The sequence below is a fragment of the Megalobrama amblycephala genome, linkage group LG16, assembly GCF_018812025.1.
Source record: "Megalobrama amblycephala isolate DHTTF-2021 linkage group LG16, ASM1881202v1, whole genome shotgun sequence".
Lineage (NCBI taxonomy): Eukaryota > Metazoa > Chordata > Actinopteri > Cypriniformes > Xenocyprididae > Megalobrama > Megalobrama amblycephala.
In genome coordinates this window covers 33297250-33325043 of record NC_063059.1, presented here as the reverse complement: position 1 = coordinate 33325043, position 27794 = coordinate 33297250, and the positions used below count along the sequence as shown (strand labels likewise).

General features: G+C 36.1%; 1 protein-coding gene across 2 annotated transcripts in view; it reads left to right on the top strand.

Annotated features, from left to right (window-relative positions):
* gbe1b (glucan (1,4-alpha-), branching enzyme 1b) overlaps positions 1 to 27794 on the top strand; it is a 168834-nt gene that overhangs the window by 91543 nt on the left and 49497 nt on the right. For both annotated transcript variants that reach the window (XM_048161402.1, XM_048161403.1), the window contains exons 11-13: positions 6157 to 6267; positions 7174 to 7345; positions 24593 to 24777. In XM_048161402.1, coding sequence (XP_048017359.1) covers positions 6157 to 6267; positions 7174 to 7345; positions 24593 to 24777 — 468 coding nt within the window. The remainder of the gene's footprint in view (positions 1 to 6156; positions 6268 to 7173; positions 7346 to 24592; positions 24778 to 27794) is intronic.

The following is a 27794-nucleotide window of genomic DNA, read 5'->3' as shown; positions in this document are numbered from 1 at the left end:
TTCTATATCAGCACTATTAATGCCGAAATGAATCTGCACCAGTCAGGTGGTACAAGTCAGAGCTGTTTAAGTTGTTTATGTTCATTATTATTGTAATGTTATGTGCTTTAAGAGACACGAGGTAATATAACACAGTTTCTCTTGACGCTTTGCAGACTCTGCTCTGGCTATGTTTTGGAGGCGTGGCTTTGGAAAGTGTACTGAAGGGAGGGTGGGATCTTATGCTTTCAAAGCTTTTGCTAGCCTCTCCGAAATTGCCTACCCTAGCTTTAATAGAATTATTTGTGGTTGTGAAAAACCATTACAGAAGTCATTCAGATGCCTTTATGCAGATGCGACCCAGATTTGCATCCCTCACAATGCTGTGACTTAAATGTTCACAGTAGTGAGTGGGTTTTTATGTTGCTATGCAATTGTGCATTACATCAAATCATTTCTTTCCCTCTCTGTGTCAATAAGACGGAGTCATGAGAGAGTTCTCACTCAAAGGAGAGACTGATACAATCTAGAATCAGACAGAAATTAAACTGTCAGATGATAATTGTGGGGAATCTGTGTTGTATGTAATGCCGGGAGATTAAACAGAGAAGAACCATTTCCCATTCGGCCTTCTGCTCCTCACAATCATTAGGGGTTGCATTTCTCAGTGTGCTCCATTTTGGGACTCGTCCTCTCTCATTTGGTTAATGGCACTCCGTTGACTTAAGCATCTAAAGCAGATGATATTTTAGGGAGGTCTATTAAATGCTTTCAAAGTATTGAGATGCTGATATATACATACATGCATACATACAATTAATCATGCTCCCTGACTATTTTAACAGTCTAAATGCATTGTCTAAAGTGCATGGCGCAAGTGCACTTAGGGTGTGTCCAAATCCACTTTTGCAAATTTAACGATGGGAAAAATGGTCTAAAAGGGTACCTAGTCTCTTAATGAGTAATGGGTGTGTTTTGGAGTCTCATCTCCCATTCCCTTTAAAAGGCAGTTGCGCTTGTGCCATGGCGGAATTTGCAAGCGGAAAAACTGAACACTTCTCTAGTGAGGAAACTGATATTCTCGTGTGCAAGGTTAAAGGTGATGGAGAGGATTTTTTCGTCGACTGAGAATCCAAAGACTGTTACTGAGTTTTTGAAATGAGCGCATGCGTAAGAACAGCCCCCCTCCTTCACTGCTCATTTCAAAGGAACGCCTCCCAAAACGCGTCCACGAGTATTGGAACACGAGTGTTTACCATCGGCATTCGCTGTGTCGTGTTTTTTGGATTCAGTATGTTGGACTCACCGCAGGTAACTCATGATCTGCACTTGTTATTCCTGTCTCCTGACAAAAACATTGCATGCGGCGCCTGTAGAGTGTGGAAATCGATCATCGTGTAAACGATTGGCCCTCTAGCTTGTCAATCACTGCCGTGACGTTCCTTGTGAGAGACGTGCGCGGATGTTGGCTGATGTTTTTAAGGCCCTACCTCGTGCACAGATGATGTATATTAATATTATTACTTTCAGCGCACCTAATAAATAGTCTTTTATCAGTTAGTAAAGACAGTTTCAAGTAATATTGCAAAAATGTATAAAACAAAACATCCTCTTTAGCACCTTTAAAGCGCGGGAGCATATCTACGGGACAAGCCGGATTCCACTAAAGCATTTTTATCAAAAGGCAATAATAGCCTTTTACATTTGTAATCCTTTTATTTTTAATATTTGGCATGTTTGTGTGCTGCTGCGCGTCCCTGTGTGTGTAATAAGCAGAGTGTACGCATGTTGTGCACCTGCCTATAGGCACATATTACTAACGCGCTCTTTAAATAACAAAACAAATGCTGTAGGATGCAAATCATGGGTTTGGAAACATTTTGTATTTCTGAAAGCAGATGGGCAGGCAAAGAAATCCCACGTTATTTGTAAACTTTTTCCAGTTGAAAAACTCGGGAAATACTACAAACTTGTCTGCGCACCTGAAAAGAAAACATGGAATTGAGGAAAGTATTTTGGCTGACGAAAAAGAGTCTCTGTCACCCCCCCATGAAGAATTTTTTCACCCAGACATTGCCCCACAACTCTAAAAGAGCAGCTAGTATTATGTCCGCGATCACATTTTTTATATGCAAGGATATGAAACGAGACTTTTTTGTAATTTTGTTTTTTTGTTGTTGTAAATGTCCCAATTGGTATAGATCATGTTATCAATTTTGGTTGTGGTTGTAAGTTAATAAAAATATAACTCGTTGTATAAACCTGGCACATAATATCTAAATATCGATAAATCGATTGATATAGCCCTGAATCGAACCGAATCGGAATCGTATCGTGGATTTTTTTGAGGTATCGGCAAATATCGTAGCGCTGGCTGACAGAATCGATATCATATCATATCGTGGTGAACTGTCCGATTTACACCCCTACCTGGCACCACATTGCGCCGGGTGTATGATAGGGCCCTAAAGCGTAAAATACCACCTTTTTATTTTTTTTTCTCTTTACATTATATATGATAAATTACATACTGTATGTAGTACTGTATATTCAACATCAAAGGGACAATATGTATCAATGTTAGCATCAACTCAAGCCGGATAATGATCAAATCTGAATTAAATGTCAGTGCTGGTCATGACCCTCACCTCACCAAACCACGCTTAAAACAAGACTGCCATTAATTACTTACTTTTAATTACTTAATTACTTTTACTACAAAAAAGATAGATTTATCTCAATTAATATTGACACATTATACATCAAAGAAATTTTACCGTCTGTCATATGCATTGTTATCCAATTGTGTGCTTCTGTTTGGCCATTATCCATTCTGTTCCTGTAACCTGCAATCAACATAAACACGGTTATACAACAACCTGCAACTGCCTTGTTTAAATATAAGATGTATTGAAGGTGTCACATGGTGGGATTCAAAGGTTTCCCTAACAGACATTTTCCTCTCAGAACAAACCCTGAGCGATAAATAAAGAGATGGCTGAAGATGAAGAGCGATGGCTTTCAGTTCTCGTTTCTGCCGACTCTTCATTGCAGGCGTAGTGACAGTTACAACACCCCTGCCTTTTTTGTCTCTCCATTGATTGTTTGGCTGTGGGCTAATATAAAGGTTTTCCTGCGTGTCAGTCAGCTGTCATGCCCAATCTCACCCAGCACATGGCTGCCTGTCACTCTCATGGGCTTCCCTCGCTGCTGTCAGTCAGACAGTGCGCCGTGCACTGCATAGGGGCCTGTGTGTGTGTGTGTGTGTGTGTGTGTGTGTGTGTGTGTGTGTGTGTGTGTGTGTGTGTGTGTGTGTGTGTGTGAGAGAGAGGTAAAAACACAACATGAACAGATCGCCATGAGTGATGTGAGGAATACAGAAAGTCTTTCCTCCTTCCTTGTTTGCTGCTGGAAAGTTGCTGATGTGCAGAACTTGAGATGTTATTGTCAGTAAAACTACAGGCTGTTTTTACAGTAAAAACACTGTTTGATGTCAGATCTGTCAGATGGTGCTTTTATTGTTTGCCATTATAACCCTTGTGAAAAAAGAGTGCTCATTACAGAAATAATATACGTGTGAACTAAATGTAATTTTTATCGTAATTGTAATTGTATAGTAATATATTTTAATTTTTACAGTAATTTTACTTCTGTTGTCTTTGAAATATGGTTATAGTGTACTGCTGAATGTACAGGCAAGCATTTATGAAAATAATGTCTTTTGAAACTTGTATGTCAAGTATTTAAATATATTTGTAATTACACATTTGTAATGATGAGGTTCCAATTTAGTACATTTAAATTATTTTATAATATCAAATATCACACAACAGTTAAATTTATAATCTAGAACTTTACATGTATGTTAGTCAACACATCAAAATAAGTGTAATTATAAATAAATAAATAAATAAATATCTTTTTTTAAATAATATTATTTGATATGCTAACTTAAAAAATAATTTTAAGATTTGAAGTACACTACAAGTGCACATTCAGTACAATTAAGCAGACTTTTTTTTTGTTTTTGTGCTATAAAAGGTGGGTGTTTGAGTCACATTCCTTTTTCAGGAAAAAAAAAAAAAAAAGTTGCATTCATGACAGGTTTTCAAATTTGTGTTGGACACGCTGTCATTGAGTTTTCCCGTCTTCCCACGAGCTGAACATCTCTGTTCTGTTCCAGTGAAATCTTCTCACTGTAAGAGGATGAGATATGCGTACCATCGCAGGGCTAAGGGTGAAAAGTAAGAGTTGGAAGGCATTTGAGTGAGAGTTGGATGATGAATTGTGGTGAGAAAAGTCTCAGGTTTAGGAGCAGAGGATGTTGACTCTTTGCATTTATAGGGTGACAGATGCCACTATAATGACTTCCTCAATCCTCACAGCATTTTTTTTTTTTTTTTTTTTTTTTCAATTAGCATGCAGCTTTCCTGTTATCTCACCATGTGATGTATATAGATAGATGTTGTGCAGCAGCAACTTGCTGTTGATTGCATGTTATCATCACATGGGTGATCTTTTGAGATGGGTCTTAATTATATAAAAATTAATTTCATTCACCCTCATGACAATCTATATAACTCTGGGGTAGAGTTTCCATCCATTTGTTAGGTCCCATTACATACTTAAGAAGTACTAGTTGGGTATATGCTTTTCATGAAGAAATTCATATAATATGACGTTTACATATGTCTGTCAAAAAGCAGCCTTTACTTATACAGATGTAGTGTTTGATAAATCATCACTAACAATTTAACCATTTCATTTAATCAACTGGAACTGGTAATAAATTAAATTTCTATTCAAATATAGGAAATAAATTGAATACAATTATGATAATTTATAATATAATATAATATAATATAATATAATATAATATAATATAATTAATGAAATGAAATTTAATATAATACAATGTCATATAATATAATACTTATATTTATTTACATTTTTGCAAAATGTTATTAAATTATAATTTTTATAATTAATTATGTAATATTAAGAATTACTATAGTAAAATATATTTAGGAAAATTTATATTGACATTTTTTGCTAATTTCTCATTCATTTGAATTATTTAATACTTCATTAAAATAGTATATTGAAATATGTAAATAATATTCAAGAAATGCATTTAAAAATGTATCATATTTATGGTATATGCAAATGTATCATTTTTATTAAATATTTTATTTATGTAATAATTTATTAAGAATTAGCATATTTAGTATGTAAATAATATTTAGGAGATACATTTAGAACAATTTATATTATTAATATTTTTTGCATATATTATTATTTTTATTAAGTTATAAGAATTAGTATGTTGAAATATGTAAATAATTTTCATGGAATAATAATAATAATAATAATAATAATAATAATAATAATACATTTAGGAAAATGTATAATATTGACTTTTTTGCACATTTCTTTATTACTTTTATTATTTTAATTATTTAATAATTTATTAAGCCTTAAAAAAAATTGCAAATAAAATTCAGAAACTGCATTTAATTTGAAGTGCGCTGTTTAGATCAGGTTTGTTCTGAAGAGCCAGTACCAACCCTGTTACTCACATAATGTAGGATGTAAATAGAATATGTGCATATTGCAAATGCACAAATGAGAGATATGGCTGAGGGGGAAAAGGATTTTCAGTGATTTCAATTTCAGGTCTAGCCCTTTGTTCTAGTATTGTTTTGTTCATTCTCCACGGCTACGCACTGGAAAAAGTATTTACTGGAAAAGCTACAGTGTTTAGAAAACAACCTAGCTGTTGTCCAGCAACTGAAAAGTGAAGTTAAATTAGCAGCATTGCTACTTTTAGTTAGTTAGGGACATTTTCTCTGAAATGGCAAAGGAGGCAGTGCATCCTCAGAAAATTGAGATGTGAAAAAAAATCAATATTGCTCAAATAAAAATAAACAAGAACATTACCATCCTAATCTCTTTCATAATCTCACTGTAAGAGTGCATTACCGCGGTATGATGGATTCATATACTGTAGAAATGGCGCCCAGGCTGCCATGAAATCTGGCTTTTGGCTAGACCAGCAAGACCGACGAAGTACTGAACAATAGACGAGAGAACAAGAAAGAAGAACTGTGAGATGATTGTTTCTCCTCGTTCACTTGTTTTCCATTTGTTTATGTATTCATTCTCTTCCATTCTCAGATCATTAAAGAATTCAAGGACGAAGACTGGAACATGGGAAACATTGTGCACACGATGACCAACAGGCGATACGGCGAGAAATGCATCGCTTACGCCGAGAGCCATGACCAGGTACTGCCGTCCGGATACCTTCATTTCTTCAGCGTGGACTAAAGGAAATGTAATCAATGTGTCATTGGGAATGTAAATTAGTGTCAAAACAGGTTGTAGTCCTCTAGGGACGAGGGTGAAATGAGAAATTAACACATCCATCTTGTTTGTACACATTCTAACACCACAACTAGAAGCGTTTGTTGTTGTTTTTCTCCTGTCTTCCATTCTTCTTTGTTTTTCCTTTGTGTTGTGTTTCCAAGGTCTGGGAATAACGATTTGAGCTGCTCAATATGAGACACTTGAGTGAGCCTGAGTTGAAACGTGCTAAAACTAGTAAAACTTTACTTTGACACTTCATCAATAGACTGACTGTTTAGCATCGCAATAAAGTTTCCATTGAATGGGCAGACATGCAAAACTGCATAGGATGTCTTAAAATATCAACGGATGTTGGGACCTTGGCTTAGCGGTTGCAATTTATTGAGCTGTGGTGCTTATGTAGGTGATGGTGGTTCGAATCCAAAACATTTTTTCTGCTTCATTTCATTTTGTTTCTCACTCCAATCCCCCCAAAAAGTGAAAAAAATGTCCAATTTTAGCATGCCAAGCTTTTTAGTGGTGTTTAAGGCAAACGGCACTATTGCTCATACTTTGGTTGATGGATATTTTAAGCAAATTAAGCTAGTGTACGTTTATACCATCGATGCTAGCACGCAGTTCTGCATTATTACAATCAGACCAGTATTCATTCTTGTTTTTTATGGTCCCATATGCCGTTTTTGTTTAGTACAAGACAAATTGTAGTTGTTCCCCATTTTTCCCCCCAATAACAAGAGCAAGCAATCAAAAGCTATTCATCAACCAGCAAACAATTCAGCTAATGTGGTGTTCGTGCTCATATTGTTGATCTGCCTGTTCTGTCAGGCCCTGGTGGGAGACAAAACGCTGGCCTTCTGGCTGATGGACAAGGATATGTACACCAACATGAGCGCTTTGATTCCAATGAACTCCGTTATTGATCGGGGCATCCAGCTCCACAAGATGATCCGACTGCTTACCCACGGCCTGGGAGGGGAGGGATACCTGAACTTCATGGGTGAGTCCTTGCAGATGCATTAATTTTTGAAAAACTAGTATGGATTTCATGTACAAGATGTTGGTGCATTATCTTTGCAACAATGTAACAATGAAAAAGAAGTGATAAGAAAACTACCAAAAAATGTCTTACCAAAAATAGACGTAATTTAGTTAGTTAAAAGGTCTGCTTTTCCAAAAGGGCTGTTTTGTGTTTTGTTTTGTTTTTTGTTTTTGTTTTGTTTTGTTTTGTGTTTTGTGTTGTTTTTTGATTTGTTTTGTTTCAGTTCTTGTGTTTTTTTTTTTTGTTCTTGTTGTTGTAGGTTTGTTTGTTTGTTTGTAATTTAGCGTCCAATTACATTTTTAGCATTAGACGCACAAATCCCATGTTTTTTGTTTTGTTTTGTGTTGTTTTTTGATTTGTTTTGTTTTGTGTTTCGGTTCTTGTTTTTTTTTTTTTGTTCTTGTTGTTGTAGGTTTGTTTGTTTGTAATTTAGCGTCCCATTACAAAACACAAATCCCATGTTTTTTGTTTTGTTTTGTTTTGTTTTTTGTTTTGTGTTGTTTTTTGATTTGTTTTGTTTTGTGTTTCAGTTCTTGTTTTTTTTTTTTTTTTCTTGTTGTTGTAGGTTTGTTTGTTTGTAATTTAGCATCCCATTACATTTTTAGCATTAGATGCACAAATCCCATGTTTTTTTGTTTGTTTGTTTTGTTAACAACTGTTAGATAAGTTAGATAAACTTTTGTATAAGATAAAATTAACTTATGAAAATATGTTTTTGAAAACAGAAAATATCAGTAATCTAATTTATCAATAACTACAAACAAAGATTTAGTCCCATCCTTGCTTGCCCCCAATTTTGGCTAAATATGCAAACCTATTAATGTCATTTTTGCAACATTTTTTTCACACATGCCTTCAATTCTGAAACCTGCATGATGTTGTACATGTTTTCATTGATGTTAACCATTAGCCGAATAGCTTTTTTAGGCATTGTTTTTGTAAGCTCACATTCAGGTCTGGCTCCATTTTTGTATTTAATTCCAATTTTTTATTTCAATCCAATCAACATTGTCATACATTTTATAGCTACATTTTGGCATGACACATCATCGGTGGATAATAAGAGCTGTTTGTAATATTTATGAAGTAGTCATTATTGCTGGAAGTAGTTGACTGACAGCATGGTCAATAGTCAGCCCAAACAGTGTACTAGCCCCACCTGCTGACCAGGTGCTGACGCTGTACTACCCATATTACATGTATGAATCTCCAATGAACCGGTTCAGTTTAAAAGAGACAGACTTTTCCCCAGCCAAGGCTATATTCATATCACTCACACACACACACACACACACACACACACACACACACACACACACACACACACACACACACACACACAACCCAAACCCCACAGATTACCTTGTGTTTGTGAGCATATGGCCAGATTCATCCATGATGCACACTGGAGTGCTGTTATTGTTTACTGCCGTTCTTGTTCTGCCAATAGCACTAACAGTAATGACAGCTACAGATGTGGACTGCCTGATGTGGACACTTTCTACTCTCCACTTGTAGTATATCTGTAAAAAGCTTTTGTCTCCTGAGTGAAAATTCTCACCTAATGGTTTTGTGCCCCAGCTGAATATATATTTTTCAGTCGGTTAAGCCTATAACAGCCAAAGGCCTGAAGAATGTGAAATGTAAAGAGACAGCAGGTATGTTTGCTTGCAAGAAAACATGCTTGGTTCAGTGATTGTGAAGTGCAGACATCATACTAAGAGCCTTTTTTCTTTTATGTCAAAAACAAAAATATTTTTTACTTTTTAATTTTTTTAATTTTTCATTTCATTTCATTTCATTAAGTAGTAAAGTCCAGGATGTAAAATAGTGGCATGTAAAAGTGAATGCCCTCTACAGAGGACAAAATTTGCTGGGTCTCAGGATCATTAAAATTTATCTAGACTTGAATTATTCCTCCCAATTAAACTTTTAGTACAACAGGGATTAAGTGCTATGCATTATCCAAGTTTCTGACATGCTTATTCCAGAAATAAATTACATAAAAATGCCCCACAAAATAATTAAAAGATCATTAAAAGCTTCAAATTAATCATCAAATGAGAATTTTAGGTTTTTGCGTAATTTATTGCTTATTTAGTTTAAAAATAAATAAATAAATTGATTAAAAAAAATCCCTTAAAGTATAAAATGAAGGTAACCAATGAGCCAAAGCGAGAAGACAAAAAAAATGGTAAATACAGGACGATGTGTCATGTCAATGGATCAATGGCTGTGAAGTCATTTAGCCAGAGCAAAGCAAGAACAAATTGTTTGAGCAAGCAAATCAATTTGAGCTAGAGCTGTCCTCAACTCTGCGAAGCCCATCTATTTACTCTCTAGTGGCAGAAGATGCTTGCAATGTAAAAGGCCACGAAGAGATGACGGCCATGTTTGCAATGCAAAAAGAAGATGAGTGCTGTGAGGCAGAGACTCGACATTATAACACACTCGCGAGGCAGCAATGAAACGGCTCAGTGGTTTCATCATTAAATCAGCAGGTGGAGAGTGAGATGAATGTACGCTTGACTTTCAGAGATGGAGAAAAACTTCTGGATCACCTTCAGAAGCACAGAGCGATGACTGACTGTATTCAAACTGTGCTTTTGATCAGTCAAAACTGCTGAAGAATTTAGTGCAGTTAACATTAAAGGTGACCTATTATGCCCCTTTTTACAAGATGTAATATAAGTCTCAGGTGTATCCGGAATGTGTCTGTGAGGTTTCAGCCATGGATTTTTTATTATTCCATGTTTTAACTGCCTATTTTTCGGTGGGAGAAAAAATGCGCTGATTTGGTGTGTGTACCTTTAAATGCAAATGAGCTCATGCTCCTTGCCCCCAAGCTCGAGATTCCAATACACTAATGCATAAACAATACAGGAGAAGCTCACACAGCAAATATAACTCTCAAAATGGATAATTACAAACTGTTTGTGATGCAGCATATCAGATCACGTAGGTATGGCATGTATTTTGTGGATGTTTGCTAACATTAGATTCTGAATGAGTTTGATAACGTGCTGCACGGCTAACGTGGCTAAAGCTACACACTGTTGGAGAGACTCGATAAGAATGGAGATGCGTTTATGAATTATACAGACTGCAAGCGTTTTCGGGTTAAAAATGAAAATAGCGACATGGCTCTGGTCTCCGTGAATACAGTAAAATTAGCCACATTTAACAGTACATTAGTAACATGCTAAAGAAACACATTCAGAAAGACAATTTGCAAACATCACAAAATATATATATGAAATTGGATAATGAACAGTTTGTATCGATCCATTTTTGAGAATCAGTGCACCCCAGGACCAGTGTTAATGGTACACTGTTGTCGCTTGCGAAAACAAAATGGCGGTAAAACATAAGGGCGGTAATATTATTGTAAGATCCCCTTCCTATGTCACAAGGGGAGCAAAATCTGAGCAGCTCGTTTTTTCACATGCGTGCAGAGAAAGACTTACCAAAACAAAGTTACTGGGTTGTCCTTTTTCACATTTATAGCACTTAAACATGGAAAAAGTTTCAAGATATGTCCACTTTAAGATAAAACAACAAAAACATTGAGTGAAATTGAGTTCATATAAATTTAAACTATAATACAATTTCAATTAATTGCAATTATGCAGTTAAGTGCCCCGAAAACATTACATTCAGTTCACACTTAAAGGGTTAGTTCACCCAAAAATGAAAATTATGTCATTAATGACTCACCCTCATGTTGTTCCAAACCCGTAAGACCTTCATTCATCTTCGGAACACAGTTTAAGATATTTTAGATTTACTCCGAGAGCTTTCTGTCCCTCCATTGAAAATGTATGTACGGTATACTGTCCATGTCCAGAAAGGTAATAAAAACATCATCAAAGTAGTCCATGTGACATCAGTGGGTTAGTTAGAAGTTTTTGAAGCATCTAAAATACATTTTGGTCCAAAAATAACAAAAACTACGACTTTATTCAGCATTGTCTTCTCTTCCGGGTCTGTGTATATCCACAGTGACGCTGCTTCTTCTTCTTCTACGGCGGTTGGCATCCAGCTTATTGGTGCATTACCGCCCCCTTCTGCTCCGGACTGTGACGCGATTAGGACATCCGCGACATGCACACTTACGCACCATTTTAAAAAAATATAGCAATACCAAAATACAAACAATGTAGAATAGCTTGAATACAGCGTGCGTCTCCCTCAGACTGTAAACGAAGCTCAGGCGCACCGGATAACACGTCAGCAGCGTCTTACATCAGCAGAGTCACTGTGGAGTCGTGAACCACACTCCGGAGCAGAAGGGGGCGGTGCCAATAAGCTGGATGCCAACCGCCGTAAAACAGGAAAGAAGAAGAAGCGGAGTCGTGAATGTGGATTGACAACAGACCCGGAAGAGAATACAATGCTGAATAAAGTCGTAGTTTTTGTTATTTTTGGACCAAAATGTATTTTCGATGCTTCAAAATATCGCGGATGTCCTAATCGCCAAAAACAACCACGGCGACGTAAAAGTGCATTACCAACGCCGACAGATGAAAGGATTCAATGGAATCAATTCAATGGAAAGGATTCCGGAAGAGAATTCAATGCTGAATAAAGTCGTAGTTTTTGTTATTTTTGGACCAAAATGTATTTTCGATGCTTCAACAAATTCTAACTGACCCACTGATGTCACATGGACTACTTTGATGATGTTTTTATGACCTTTCTGGACATGGACAGTATACCGTACATACATTTTCAATGGAGGGACAGAAAGCTCTCGGACTAAATCTAAAATATCTTAAACTGTGTTCCGAAGATGAACGGAGGTCTTACGGGTTTGGAACGACATGAGGGTGAGTCATTAATGACATAATTTTCATTTTTGGGTGAACTAACCCTTTAAGTATATTCTTTTAAGTGTTTATTTCAAACAATTAATTAGCATGTCATGTAATTCTTTTGTTGTTAAAAAATAATCTCACATTTATGCAGAACACCTTACTAAAAATTTTAAGATTCACTAAATAATTTTATCCACTTACAAATGTTTTAAACACAAAGAAATATATAGTACTTTTGGCACATATGTTTAAAATCATGTACACTCATATGAGATGAAATATTATTGGTCTCATTCTACAGTTTTACCCTACATAAGGCAGGTCACCCCTCATGGTGGCAGCCATTTTGAGGTCCACCACCGTGTCTTGCAGTTTGATTCTTTTGACAAAAATCCATGCATCCGTGCCAGTAGGTGTCAGTATAAAGTCAACTATTGGTCGGATAGGCAGAAAAATGAATGTGAAATGGCATTTGAAACCCATTATACTTAACTTAATATTAAGTTTTTTACATTCCGAAGAAAGATGTTATGGATCATGCACAATAACCTGAAACGTGTTAAAAATAAATAAGGGTAAATTGGTCACATTTGTCATTGTTCAGCGAATTTTCATGGATGAAATCTGAGATTTTCCAACGCAGATTGCACAATGGGTTAAATTCTTGCAGGTTCATTGTGTTGACCAACAGAAAGCTGCTTGTTTTAAAAGCGACTTCTGCATGAGCAGTGCTTTGTACATCACTTTACTATTGAAAATATACAATGTGCACCAAATATCGCTAAAAGTTTTTGTCAGATCATTCATAAATTTCTCATGTTTCTCCAAGACAGACCTGAAACAGAGGAGAATACATAAAAGAGACAGACAAAGAGTGTGCAAACCTGAAATATTGAGAGAGAGAGAGAGATGGGAAAGAGCATAATTGACTGAGAGCTTATGGTAGTCATGAAGTCCAAAGTCATTTCCTAAACAAATGACTGTTGGCCTGTTTTGATATTTGTCATGATAAAGGCAGTAACTGTATTTCCATTATAGATTTGTTTAACGTTAATAGTCGACTTGCTTTCGGCTTTAAATGTGTGTTGTGTTTGTGTAAGATGGAAGGGGAGGATGAACTACTAAACTAATTGGTCTCTGAAAGTGGGGTTGTATGTGATTCAGCTATAGGTCATCAGGATTAATCCTGAATCACATTTTGAAAGGATCATCTCATCTAGCTCAGTGTTTGCGTATGCTAATGGCTGCGTGGTTTTCCAGACAACCTTGTTTCAAGGGCAGCTCTCGAATATGTCTAGTGCATTAAACTGAAAGACCAGCAGGCCTGAAGGACTGTCGTCTGTTTTGAATTTAAAAGGAAGTTGTCGTCTCTTTTTAATAAGTTGTCAGGTTCCCCACAATATTTTTCTGTACTTTACATAAGAGATTACATCATTTGGACACAGTGAACTCTGATAACAGATTACCCTAAATTGTAATGTTGACATGCACTCCCTGTAAAGCTGCTTTGAAACGATATGTATTGTGAAAAGCACTATACAAATAAATGTGAATTGAATTGAATTGAATTAAAATCCTACCACAACTAAACCTGAGTATAATGACCTTAGTAATTAGTCATGCACCAAAATCTCAAATATTTGTCAGAAAATGCATTTTCAGTTTTGGTTGAACGTTTTTTGGAGGGCCTGAAATTGACCAAAACAGTGGCGTTTTATTAGCGCTTCTCCGATGGCAAGTTTGATTGTGCCAACATGGCCATAGCTTGACATTTGAGCTTAAAGGGTTAGTTTACCCAAAAATGAAAATTCTGTCATGTATTACTCACCCTCATGTTGTTCCACATCCGTAAGGCCTTCATTCATCTTCAGAACAGAAATTAAGATATTTTTGATGAAATCTGATGGCTCAGTGAGGCCTCCATTGACAGCAAGATAATTAACACTTTCAGATGCTCAGAAAGCTACTAAAGACATATTTAAAACAGTTCATGTGACTACAATGGGTCAAATTTAATGTTATGAAGCGACGAGAATACTTTTTTTCCCCCAAAAAAAACAAAATAACGACTTTATTCAACAATATCTAGTGATGGACGATTTCAAAACACTGCTTCATGAAGCTTCGAAGCTTTACGAATGTTTTGTTTTGAATCAGTGGTTCGGAGCACGTATCAAACTGACAAAGTCACGTGAACCATTGAAATTTTGAAACACTTATGATGTAACGAAGCATCGTTTACTGAAATCACGTGACTTTGGCAGTTTGATACACGCTCCGAACCACTGATTTGAAAAAAAAGCTCCGAAGCTTCATGAAGCAGTGTTTTGAAATCGCCCATCACTAGATATTGTTGAATAAAGTGTTTTTTGGGGGGTTTTTTTGGCTCACAAAAAGTATTCTCATCGCTTCATAACATTAAGGTTGAACCACTGTAGTCACATGAACTGTTTTAAATATGTCTGTAGTACCATTTTGAGCGTTTGAAAGTGTTAATTATCTTGCTCAATGGTACTTCCTCTCTCAAGATCCATAAAGGTACTAAAAACATATTTAAATCCGTTCATGTGAGCATCTACCTTAATATTATAAAGCGATGAGAATATTTTTTGTGTGGCAAAAAAACCTAAAAAACGACTTTTTAACAATATCTAGTGATGGCCGATTTCATAACACTGCTTCATGAAGCTTCAGAACTTTACGAATCAAATCAGTGGATCGGAGCGCCAAAGTCACATGATTTCAGCAGTTTGGTGGTTTGATATGTGATCCAAATCACTGATTCAACTCAAAAGATTCATAAAGCTCTGAAGCAGTGTTTTGAAATCAGCCATCACTAGATATTGTTAAAAAGTCGTTTTTTTGTTTTTTGTTTTGTTTTTTGGCACACAAAAATATTCTCATCACTTTATAATATTAAGGTAGAACCACTGAACTCATATGAACTGATTTAAATGCATTTTAAGTACCTTTATGGATCTTGAGAGAGGAAGTACCATTGCTGTCAATGGAGGCCTCACTGAGCCATCGGATTTCAACAAAAATATCTTAATTTGTGTTCTGAAGATGAACGAAGGTCTTACGGGTGTGGAACGACATGAGGGTGAGTAATTGATGAGAGAATTTTCATTTTTGGGTGAACTAACCCTTTAAAGTGATAGTTCACCCACACTATAACTATGCTATAACTATTGCTGTTGCTTAGTAAATAAAATTGATTAATTAATTGATTATTAAATAAAAAAAATCGGTTACGTATTTTTGCTAAATGAAAATTATGATCTTGATTTCTGAACCAAAAGATGTTGTTTTGCTGCATGACTAACTTTTTATTCTGTTCTTAAATCCTACCACAACTAAATCTGAATACAAAGAGCTTTGTATAGTTTAATATGGTGTATAATAAAGGATAGTAGGCCTATAGATGGATTGGATCTGGGAAATGTTGCAAGCTGGATTTGATCTTGTGAGCACTAACTTCTACAGACTCATGCTCATAATATGATTCGCTGTAGCTGAATTTAGTATAGTTATGTACGCACACTTCACCATCTGTTTCTATTAAATCAGCTCTGAATTGAGCAGCTGTATAACTTTGACCATGGGGCGTTTTTTTTTTTCTAGCTCTATATCCAACTTTTAATCAAAAGCTGACTTTGAAGCGCTTCACCATGACGAAGCAAACACTAAGCTCTGACTACACCTTCTGCTTCATTTCAAACTGTATTACACACTCCTTTCTCTGGCATTGAATTTCTCTGTGTGTGTGTCAATTGGGAATCTCAGCTGCCAGCATGAGGCCAGAGCCACAATACAGCACTCCGGCTCTGACGGGTGCTTGCGGCTTCAATATCAGATGCTTTGAAGGGCCGCTGTTCACATCTGACCACCTTTAAATGAACTAATGTCGGTTTTAAATACCACCGTCGTGTGTATGGCTCAAGATTTGTTTTTCGCACTGCAAATCTGCATAATACTCTTTGTCAAGCATGTTTTATCTTAGAAAAGTCTGAACCAGGTAGCTAACAGAAAATATGCAAGTCATGAGTCTCGAATGAGTGATAACTGGGTAAATCTTACAAAGAAATGCAAAGTCATTACATTTTTCAAAGTAATGAAAGTCATATTTCTATAGAAGCTTTTTTTCCCCCATTCTTGGTGTGTATGACTATCTTCTTTCAGATGAACACAATCAGAGTTATATTAAAAAATATCCTTGATCTTCCAAGCTTTATAATGGTGGTGAATGGTACCTGAGATTTTGAAGCCCAAAAAAGTGCAAATATGTCAGTGTTATTTTCCTTTATTACAGTAATGATAATGTATTGTTTTGCATTATAGCAGGCTACTGAGAGTTGGGGAAAGGGGATTAATTGTGCTTAATTTTCATATGTGACAACACATAAAAGCTTAATGGCGCTTAAAAGGATTAATTATTTTTAGTTGTTGTTGAAATATGATTTGGACATGTTCTTGACAGATTTTGTGAGATTTACCCATCGTTAAGAGAAGGAACATCTGGCTAGAATAATGGAGGATGTGGAATACACCTCTCTTACACATTTGCTGCATGTTTCCTGTTGTGAAATGTATGCATTTAATAAACTCCAGATTAGATTTTCATGCATGAAAAACTAATCCAAAACCTCAAGTAAAGCCATGCAGACTACATTCTTCAGATGAACTTCACTTTCCGCTTTGTGAAGTTTGTGGAAGTTTCAGACAGCTGTCGTCATGTGTTTGTTCCTTTGGGGAGACTGGGAGGATATTTTACCTGCTGTGATTGTTATTATCCTAATTCCCTGCTTATTGTCCCATCTCCATTTTTTCAGATTTAGAATCATGACTGTGTCTAGGGAGTTGCCTGCATTTGTGATCATCAATATGGCTTTTACTACACAGGACTCAACTATGAAGTGTTTTTTTTTTTTTTTTTTTTTTTTTTTTCTGCTGGTCACTTGTTTTTATATTTACCTAAAACTATTAAGCTAATTGAAATAAGGTTGAAATAAAATAAACTATAAATTAGATGAAAAATAAATTGAATTCAATGAAAAACTGGCAACTAGAAGTACTAAAATTAATAAAACTAAAACTGAAATAAAAATAAATTTAAATCTGAATAGAAATATTTAAAACTAATAAACTAATAAAACGACAATCACATAACAAAATTACTAAAGCAGAAACTAAAATGAAAATGAAAAACTGAAAATATACAAATAAAAGCTAATTTAAAATATGTATACATTTTATAATGGTATATACACTGTTGCAGTAAAATAACAATACTACAGAGCCCCTAAAGGGTCATGGTGGTGGAAAAAATATGAGATGGGAGGAAAACGTATATTTCAAAATTTTGCGTTCCCCCGAGAAACTTTGCTATCACTTGCAAAACACAAAGCTTTCTCTTGGGAATGCAAACGTTTCGCAAACAAATGCAATGTTTCTCAGAGGAACGCAAACATTTTGCGAGTGAGCACAATGCGTCGCTGCCTGATGAAACTCATGTATGTCCAAAACAGTTACTTTTCAGGAAGTGAAAAAAACACCGTATTTCAAAAGCAGTTGAATGTAGCGTTGTCATACTTGGTACGGCATCTTTACATGTAACCATATTCTTGCCAGTGTAATGATATAATCCACATTTGACCAAAATTGAGTTTAAATGGACATACGTGCATATTTTACAGTAACGGTGGTCGATACTTGTTCTTCCGATCATTAATTAGAATGGCCAAGTCGTGTTTCATATTGACAGATGAATACGCTCAGTTTATTAAATAGCCTACGTCTTAGTTTATTAAATACGCTTAGTTTATTTAATATTAATTATAAATTTATTAAATGTCTCTTGCAAACTATGAAGGGACAATGAATCAATACACTGACATGATAATGCTAGACAGATACTTTGTTTGCACAGTCCTACCGTAATTTTGTCACTCCTAGACGTACGTCTGGCGTCAGGGGGGAAGCGTTTACTTGAGAACAGTTGTCAAAAACAAACGTTTGCTGATACTTTACCTCACAGTGTTATTCGGCTATCCAGTGCTGAGCTTCGATGAAACTTCACGAGACCGGCGAGATGCTTCCACAGGGCGGGAGATACGCTGCGTGATTGACAGCTTTGACACTAAATGGATATACGTAAAAAATCAGATGACATGATTTCACAACTTTTCATTGGCCATTTAGATATGTGAAACATACTGTATACGGAAATGAACCTGGACATTCAATCCGTCGAAAAATCTCAAAATCGGCAAAATGGACATACATGGTTTTCATCGGACAGCGACGAATGTTTCTCGGGGGAATGCAATCATTTTGCAAACAAACACAAAGTTTCTTCGGCAAACAAAACATTTTGCAAACAAACAAAGTTTTTCGGGGGAACGCAAACATTTTGCAAACAAACACAAAGTTTCTCGGGGGAATGGAAACGTTTCTCGGGGGAATGGAAACGTTTCACAAACAAACGCAGTTTCTCAGGGGAACACAAACATTTCGCAAACAAATGCAAAGTTTCTTGGGGGAACAAACATTTCGCAAACAAATGCAAAGTTTCTCGGGGAACACAAAGTTTCTTGGGGGAACGCAAACATTTCGCAAACAAACACAAAGTTTCTCGGGGGAACGCAAACGTTTCGCAAACAAATGCAAAGTTTCTTGGGGGAACGCAAACGTTTCGCAAACAAACACAAAGTTTCTTGGGGGAACGCAAACGTTTCGCAAACAAACACAAAGTTTCTCGGGGGAATGCAAACTTTTCGCAAACAAATGCAAAGTTTCTCGGGGGAACGCAAACATTTCGCAAACAAACACAAAGTTTCTTGGGGGAACACAAACGTTTCACAAACAAATGCAAAGTTTCTCAGGGAACACAAAGTTTCTTGGAACGCAAACGTTTCGCAAACAAACACAAAGTTTTTCGGGGGAACGCAAACGTTTCGCAAACAAACACAAAGTTTCTCGGGGGAACGCAAACTTTTCGCAAACAAATGCAAAGTTTCTCGGGGAACACAAAGTTTCTCAGGGGAATGCAAAGGTTTCGCAAACAAACGCATTTTTTCTCGGGGGAACACAAACGTTTCATAAACAAATGCAAAGTTTCTCGGGGGAATGCAAAGGTTTCGCAAAAAAACAAAGTTTCTTGGGGGAACACAAACGTTTCACAAACAAATGCAAAGTTTCTCAGGGAACACAGAGTTTCTTGGAACGCAAACGTTTCGCAAACAAACACAAAGTTTTTCGGGGGAACACAAACGTTTCGCAAACAAACACAAAGTTTCTTGGGCAACACAAAGTTTCTTGGGGGAACGCAAACGTTTCATAAACAAATGCAAAGTTTCTCGGGGGTACGCAAAGGTTTCGCAAACAAACGCAAAGTTTCTCGGGGGAACGCAAAGGTTTCGCAAACAAACGCAAAGTTTCTCGGGGGAACGCAAAGGTTTCGCAAACAAACGCAAAGTTTCTCTGGGGTACGCAAAGGTTTCGCAAACAAACGCAAAGTTTCTCGGGGGTACGCAAAGGTTTCGCAAACAAACGCAAAGTTTCTCGGGGGAACGCAAACATTTCGCAAACAAACACAAAGTTTCTTGGGCAACACAAAGTTTCTTGGGGGAACGCAAACGTTTCACAAGCAAACGCAAAGTTTCTCGGGGAACACAAAGTTTCTTGGGGGAACGCAAACATTTCGCAAACAAACACAAAGTTTCTTGGGGGAACACAAACGTTTCACAAGCAAACGCAAAGTTTCTTGGGGGACACAAAGTTTCTTGGGGGAACGCAAACATTTCGCAAACAAATGCAAAGTTTTTTTTATTGCAGTAATGAAAATGTTTTTCTATTATAGCAGGCTACTGAGAGTTAGGGAAAACTGTAACTGTTTTTTTTATATATATTATGTTGTATTATTTAATTTAAAATAATATTTTTAAAATATAGTAAATATTCAGTATTAAAAATTGAATATTATAACATAACAAATATAATGAAATGTATTTTTTTTTTAACTTTTAAATAGGATTGACACATGGAAGTTGCATAAATCCACCAAATTGGCTTAGAGCTTGCAAGATTGTTGAAGTGCTTTAAATTTTGTAAACATTTACATAATTCACTCATTGAACAGACTGTGGATGATCCATCTGAGGCCCAAAAATCTCTAATACTGACCTCATTGTCGAGCCCCTCACAGTACATGTACTTCCTTCCTGTTTGTGTGTGCTTTGACACTTTTTTTTTTTTACAGCTACATAATTTATTTCATTAGAAAGCACTGTCATTCCTTGTCCATTCCACCTCATCCAGGCATCCATTTTTATTTCCATATTCTTGTCTCTTTCCTTCTTCCCCTGAATAAACAACTTACCTCATCACTATTGTTGTGCCTCTGTTCTCTTGCTTGTCAAAGCGCCTCCTCGGAATTCAATTACCCAACTGTTGTTTTATGATGTTGTCTTGTCAGCTGATGACGGATTCATTATCTCATCACTCCGCTTGACAAGACTGTCACAACGCTCTCTTTGCCTTTTATTCCGCTGCTCACGCTCCGCTTGCACATATATTCCCTGGCTCTCCTCTCCAGTCCTGTCTGTGATCTCCACTGCCATCTGCTCCAGACTCCAGCTCATCGCTGAGATCATCGTGCCCTCAGTGTGCTTGAATTCACACAAACCCTGCTGTTGTGATCCTAACAAAAACTCAGTTGTTTTGGGGTATTTTTTAGTAAAGGCCATTTAACATCTGATATGACTAAATATTTATGCTCACAGCGGCAGAATACGGTTGGCAGTTCTGTTTGTGTTGCTAAATACAGCTCTGATCACACACAGTTATTTTTTGCTGTCAGTAATGTTAAGATGACTTTCAAGCTGCAGGTTATGAAAAATGGCAGGAGAAAAAGAGTGTGAGACAACCCAAAATGTGTCAATCACAAACACTGGCTGTAAAAATTTGCTTAAAATATTTATAAACAAATTTCACACCAAAAATATTTATACACATGATCTCAGGACAGCGAAATGAATTATGCATCATCTGAATCTTTGTTATTTATTTACTATTGTGGTTTTTTATTAATATTTTGAACTATATATATATATATATATATATATATATATATATATATATATATATATATATATATATATATATATATATATTTTAATAGTTTTTGTTTTTATTTTAATTTCTAGATAGTAATTTCAGTTTAAACTTTTTTTCAGTAATTCCTAGTTTTTTAATTTTTATTTGTTTTATTTCAACTTTATTTCAATTAAAAATATATATTTTAATAGTTTTAGTTTTAATTAAATGATAAGAACATTACAAAAATTGACCAAGCTTCCAAATAAATAAAATAATCCATGAATTAAGCTAATAAAATGAAAATAAATTTTTCACATTTTTATGAAGAATATTGATTGAAATATTTTAATAAAAATGTAATGAAAATATGATATTATATATTGTTATATAATATATTTTAAATGTATTATATAACAATATTTTATTGCCTGTACTTGGCAGTTGACTAAAAGTTCATTTTGGACCCTAGAGATAGTTATATAAGATAATATAGGCCCATGCTTAAATCTGGTGGGGAAAAACTCAACAATTTCTCATATTGTACGGTGCATTGAGAGACATAAAAAGTGGTACATCAAGAGGCAGTCTTTTCTATTCCTGTTACTTAACCCTCAGACAAGGTCATTTTGCGTTTCATAATGCATTATTCAGTCCTGTCTTTTTGTCTCCTGGTTCATTATGCTTGTGTGTTTGTGGTGTTTCACTCTGTTCTTTCAGCAATGTTATGAATAAAGGGTCTGCAGATTAATTTAGCATTCATTAATTTGTTAGAAAATAAACTAAAATAAAAAGGCTCTGTGAATAGATCTTGAAGCCCTTGTCTTGGTTTGAAAATGGCAGAGGGTTTGAAGTGAACATTCACTGCAGGAGAAGCTTTGAGAGGGGAAAGGTTTATTCGGAGTAAGGCCAGTTTACTTCCTTGGGCTTTGTTTGGTGGTTATTTAGTGGCCTTAAGTTTAAAAAAAAAAAAAAAATCTGGTCCCTAAATATGGCTTTGGGTCCCTTGACCAATCTAAGGCTGCAATGTTTAATGCCTTTTGATTAATATCTGTTTTTTTTTTGTTTTTTGTTTTTTTTTGTTTTTTGTTTTTTGCCCCGTCTGGTTTCATTCATTTCTAACTTTGCCGATTTTCAACCCGCTTTGTATTGTTACAATGTTGGTAGTATGTGTAAATGAACAATGTTTACTCGCTCTCCATGTTACCTGAACTGAGAAATTCACGTTTATTTGTCAGCAAAAAGTCCGCCGGATGATGCAAAACACACCATCCGGCAGACTTTAGACAGCTCCAGGGTTTTGTCTACTCTTTAAACAGCATTATGGTAAAAATGGAACACTATGGCAACAGCTTTCTTACCTGTACACAATGGTGTTTTGCTTTGGCTGGAACTGACAGAACAGCAATTTCTTTCAGTTTTTCCCCTCCGTTTGGCCTGAACACTGTTTATGGTCATCCAGTTTGAAACGTTGACTACAAACACAAATGTCTTTCAGAAAATCTCTCTGTATTTACGATTCTTTGCAGCCTTTAGCTGCTGCTTACAGCATGTTTGATCCTTCATTTGAAACTGAAAGGAACTCATTCCCGCTTAACGTTTACTCTTTGAATTCTTGCACCTGGGAACAATACAGGTCAACACTAAAAGTTTGCTAAGAAGTATTTCCTACTAAAGCAACGCTGTATTGACTATCAGACTGGTGGGAGTGGCATTGAACAGCAACATGCCCAGTGCATTATGGGTGTTGAAGTTTTCCTACCTGTTTGGCAAAAGGAAAGGAAGCCTTTTTTCTCTGTTTTCTGTAGTCGGGTAGCACCGGTTTCAAAATGTTTATTTTGTATAGGCCAAACCCATTTTGCCAAAAATGAAAATTCTCTCATCATTTACTCACCCTCATGCCATCCGCAATGCATATGACTTTCTTTCTTCAGATTAACACAAAAGAAGATTTTTAGGAAAATAATCCATCTCTGTGAGTCCATATAATGCAAGTGAATGGCTGTCGCTTGTAAAACCACACACAGCAATCTTGACTGCAGTCCATATGACTGCAATGGATGAATAAATGTCTCCTGAACAAAAGGATAGGTGTGCGTTAGAAAAAAGACTAATATTTTTACATTTTTAATGATAAATCATTGCTTCTGGTCTACTGTCATATGAGCGATCATGAGAGGGATGTTGTGACACATGACGTAAGTGTGTTTTGAACCTCGCTCGAGAAATGGTGGTCCTCTGTGCTTCTCGTGTGAACTTCACAATGCTCTTACGTCACACGTCATAATGTCACAACACTTCAGAAGACATTGATTCATCCATTGGGATCGAATGGATCACCATCACGATTGCTGTATGTTATTTTCAAGGCCAAGCGACAGCCATTCACTTGAATTTTATCGACTATCAGAGATGGATTTTTTTCTTAAAGTCATATACATCGGGCATGAGCAAAAAAGTGAATTTTAATTTTTGGATGTACTATACCTTTAAAACCGTCTCAGAGCACATCCCAAAAAATATCAGATCTTGTGTGGATTATTGTGTTCAGCAAAATCCAATCTGTTTTAGATGTGGGTAAAAAGTAAGATTTTTTGTGGCAATGTAAACGCAGCCTAAGGGGCTGTTCACACACAACGCGTTTTTCCTTTCCAATGCGGTACTTTTCCATCGTTTTTCTATCTAAACACATGATAGAATGACATGTATGACCGTTCCGCTTGTGTCTCATGCCTTTTACAGCGCCGCGTTTTTAAGATGTGTCAAGTTAAAAGAATTTCAACTTTTACATGCAGCTCCGCTCATCAATGTCAGTTCCAAAACAGTGGACCAATCAGAAGAACTCGGAGGCGGGGCAAGCGTTGCGAGCTTCTGTTTACAGTAGCAAGTTGTTGTGGCAACTGTTTTATTTGTTCGTTATTGCTGTTATTGCATCACGTCTCAAAAGTGCGTCTCGAGACACTTGCGCTCTGCGCTGCGCTTTTTTAAAAAACATTCCTGAGCACTGTCTCGCATTTTTAGACACAAAGACATGTTCTGTGTGAACGAGCCTAAGTCTAGAGAACTTTTTCATGCCCAAAATTTTGTCCGCCAGACAATGTTTCATCTTTTATGAAAACAATAACATATTTTCAGTTGTAACAGTGACATTTACTATTAATAAGTCAAAATTGTAATACAAATACTAGTAAGTATTTGTATCAGACATTCAAACCAACTGCTTTAGAAGCATTTTTCTTCAGTTGAACATGCATTTGTGAGAAACTATCTTCTCTGTTGTGTTTAATTGCAGGCAATGAGTTTGGCCATCCAGAATGGCTGGATTTTCCTCGAATCGGCAACAATGAGAGTTATCATTACGCCCGCCGGCAGTTCAACCTTGTGGACATGGAGCACCTGCGTTACAAGCAGCTGTACGCTTTCGACCGAGACATGAACCGCACGGAGGACAAGTATGGCTGGCTGGCTGCTCCCCCGGTGAGAGAAGAATCTTACCCTGTCTTTCTTCCCAGTACCAGTAAATATTGCTTACTGTTCTTCCTTTATCAGTCAAGCTCTGCACATATCACCAAAGTTTGGTTTTCTTTTTATCATCTTCCATGTTCTCATCCCCCGGTCTTTCTCTCATTCTAACTCCCTTTATGTGCAGCATAAAAGCCTCTTTCTGTCACCAGAACATCTGCCGTTTCACTAAAACAACTATCAGTCCCTAACCAGCCCTGCAATCTCATTACTCAGTTGCTTTTTAAACAAATTCCCATACCACCATATGGAAAATCCATATATAAATCATTACCTGAGGAACATATTTCGGCGCGTAGATGTGATTCCAACTCCTGCAGCACCTTGAAGTAATGAATGGACTGATTTACTGCTGTCGGCCATGAAGGAGTGAAATATGAAAGGTAGTGGCAGCTTGTCTTAAAACAATGTTCTGGATAAATACAACAAACTCTATTGTCAGGATCTGAGCCATGAAGGACAGAAAATAATTTTGACTTGTCTCTCAGTTCATACAAAAACAAAGCAAAACTTTTTTACAGTAATGCACTTACAATTGTACAAGGCAATCCAGGAGATTTAGATGAAATTGGATTATTCCAGATGTACCATTAAAACATCCTGCAAGTTTCAGAGCTCCTCATTATAAACAAAGCATTTATTTCATCAAGCTCAAAAAATGGCTGCCCCTTATAAATGAGAATTGAAAATAATCATTTTTCCGCATATATATTTGTTCAATATTTGTATTTGTTTAAATAAGGAACATATTTTTAACAATATTCAAACATATTCCTGCCCCATAGAGTTCCATTGTAAGGTTCTTTTAACGTGTGGTCAGTCTGACCGACAGCGAGATAATCATGCAAATCAAGGAAATTGGCAGGGATTAGATGCTAGACTGTGTAAATGATTCACTGAAGAATATTCACTTCCTCCTGTGATCTGTAGCTTATTTTACATCTATCTCACCTCGTCTGTGTCTTACTTGTTTGACCTTGCCATATTGTTTTATAGATGAAGACTGTGATCATGTTTGAAAGAATAGGCAAGAAATAGAGTTTTTTTTTGTTTTTTTTTTCAAAGCTCAAGTTAGATTTGACTTTCTGTGGTGCAAAAATACATAAAGCATTTAAATGATAGAAATTTGCTTTTAAAAATCAATAAATAAAAATGAATGCTGCTTTGGAGGAGCAGTATTAGCTAAATTAAATTAAAATTATGTAATTAATTGATCATCCTCATGAAATCCTCATAATTTGACTGGACTGTACCTAATGGGACAAAAGGTCAGATAGATAGTTTAGTAGCACTGTAGAACAATATTGTAAATTTCAATTGACCAATCAGACTCAATGACTCAAATAGGCATGATATTTATTGATAATTAATAGTATGTTTTAGGTAATTAATTGGAAGTAAATAGTAATTATTAGTAAGTATTATTTTATAAATAAAAAAGGCAAACTACAGCTACAGGTTTTAATTTATTATGGCAAAAATGCACAATCTGGCATGTTTCATTGCGTTATCACAAATAAAACAATTGACTCCAAGCACAACTATGCAATATGCTTTAATAATATTTGACTAAAGAGTGAAGATGTCAATTTTACTAGGCTGGACATCACTTTTGGCCATCCATCCATCCATCCATCCATCCATCCATCCATCCATCCATCCATCCATCCATCCATCCATCCATCCATCCATCCATCCATCCATCCATCCATCCATCCATCCATCCATCCATCCATCCATCCATCCATCCATCCATCCATCCATCCATCCATCCATCCATCCATCCATCCATCCATCCATCCATCCATCCATCCATCCATCCATCCATCCATCCATCCATCCATCCATCCATCCATCCCAAAATTTGAATTGGAACAATGAACTTGAATTTTGTTCAGATCACATGGTACTCTATCATATTGATAACATGATATCTGTTCTATTCACCTTCTACTTTTGTTTGAGAAAGGAAACGATCTCCAAAGACTCTAATGAGAGGCCTTTAGGAAAGGTGAGCTGAGCTTTGAGCACGTCTCAGGTGCCTGAACGGTTGTAATTGCTGTGTATCATCCTTGTCTTTTCCAGGGTAGATAATCGACAGTAAAAACCTTGGCACCCACTCAGACACCAAACTCTCTCTCCACAGCTCTGACAGAGTGGTAACAAAGTATCGCTCCAGCGAGAGGAGCGTTTGTGTGCGTGAACTGAATTCTTAATTCCTTCCTCTGTTTCTCAGATTCAGACGCTTGGCACTCGATGGAGCCCACAGTACTGGTCCACACTGAGCAGAGCTGCTCCTTTTGCAGTTTATATTACAAATAAATGCTGTTCTTTTGAACTTTCTGTTCATCAAAGTATCACAGTTTCTACAAAAATATTAAGTAGCACAAGTGTTTTCAACAATGATAATTAGAAATGTTTCTTGAGCAGCAAATCAGCATATTAGAATGATTTCTGAAGGATCATGTGACACTGTGATTCTGAAAAGTCAGTTTTGCATCACAAATAAATTACATTTTAAAATATATTAAAACAGAAAACAGTTAAATGAGCAGTATTATTAATTAAGTATATGGTGTTAATAATTAAATATATTTAATTATATAATATTAGGAACTCTGTCTGATGACAGTCTGATGACATTTGACAGATGTGAATGTTATAATTGTGACGGACAAAACAGGTATATTCTCCTCAGAGAAGAAGGTATATGGATTATATTTCATGTCACGTTTTTGTTAATCTTGATTTCTCACAAATTGTGTGCTTTTTCTGAGTGAGTCGGAGTGAACTACAGCACTAATAGTGTGTCATGAACGCTCGCCGTGCACAGAAGATCAGTGGCCAAGGTCAGGGTTTTCCTTAAATAATACATTAAATTGCTGCTTGTTTGTCACCAAACCTGATCGTATACTCCCATAACACTTGGAATGTACGACACGTGTCACATGGGATCATTCTGAGACACTTTT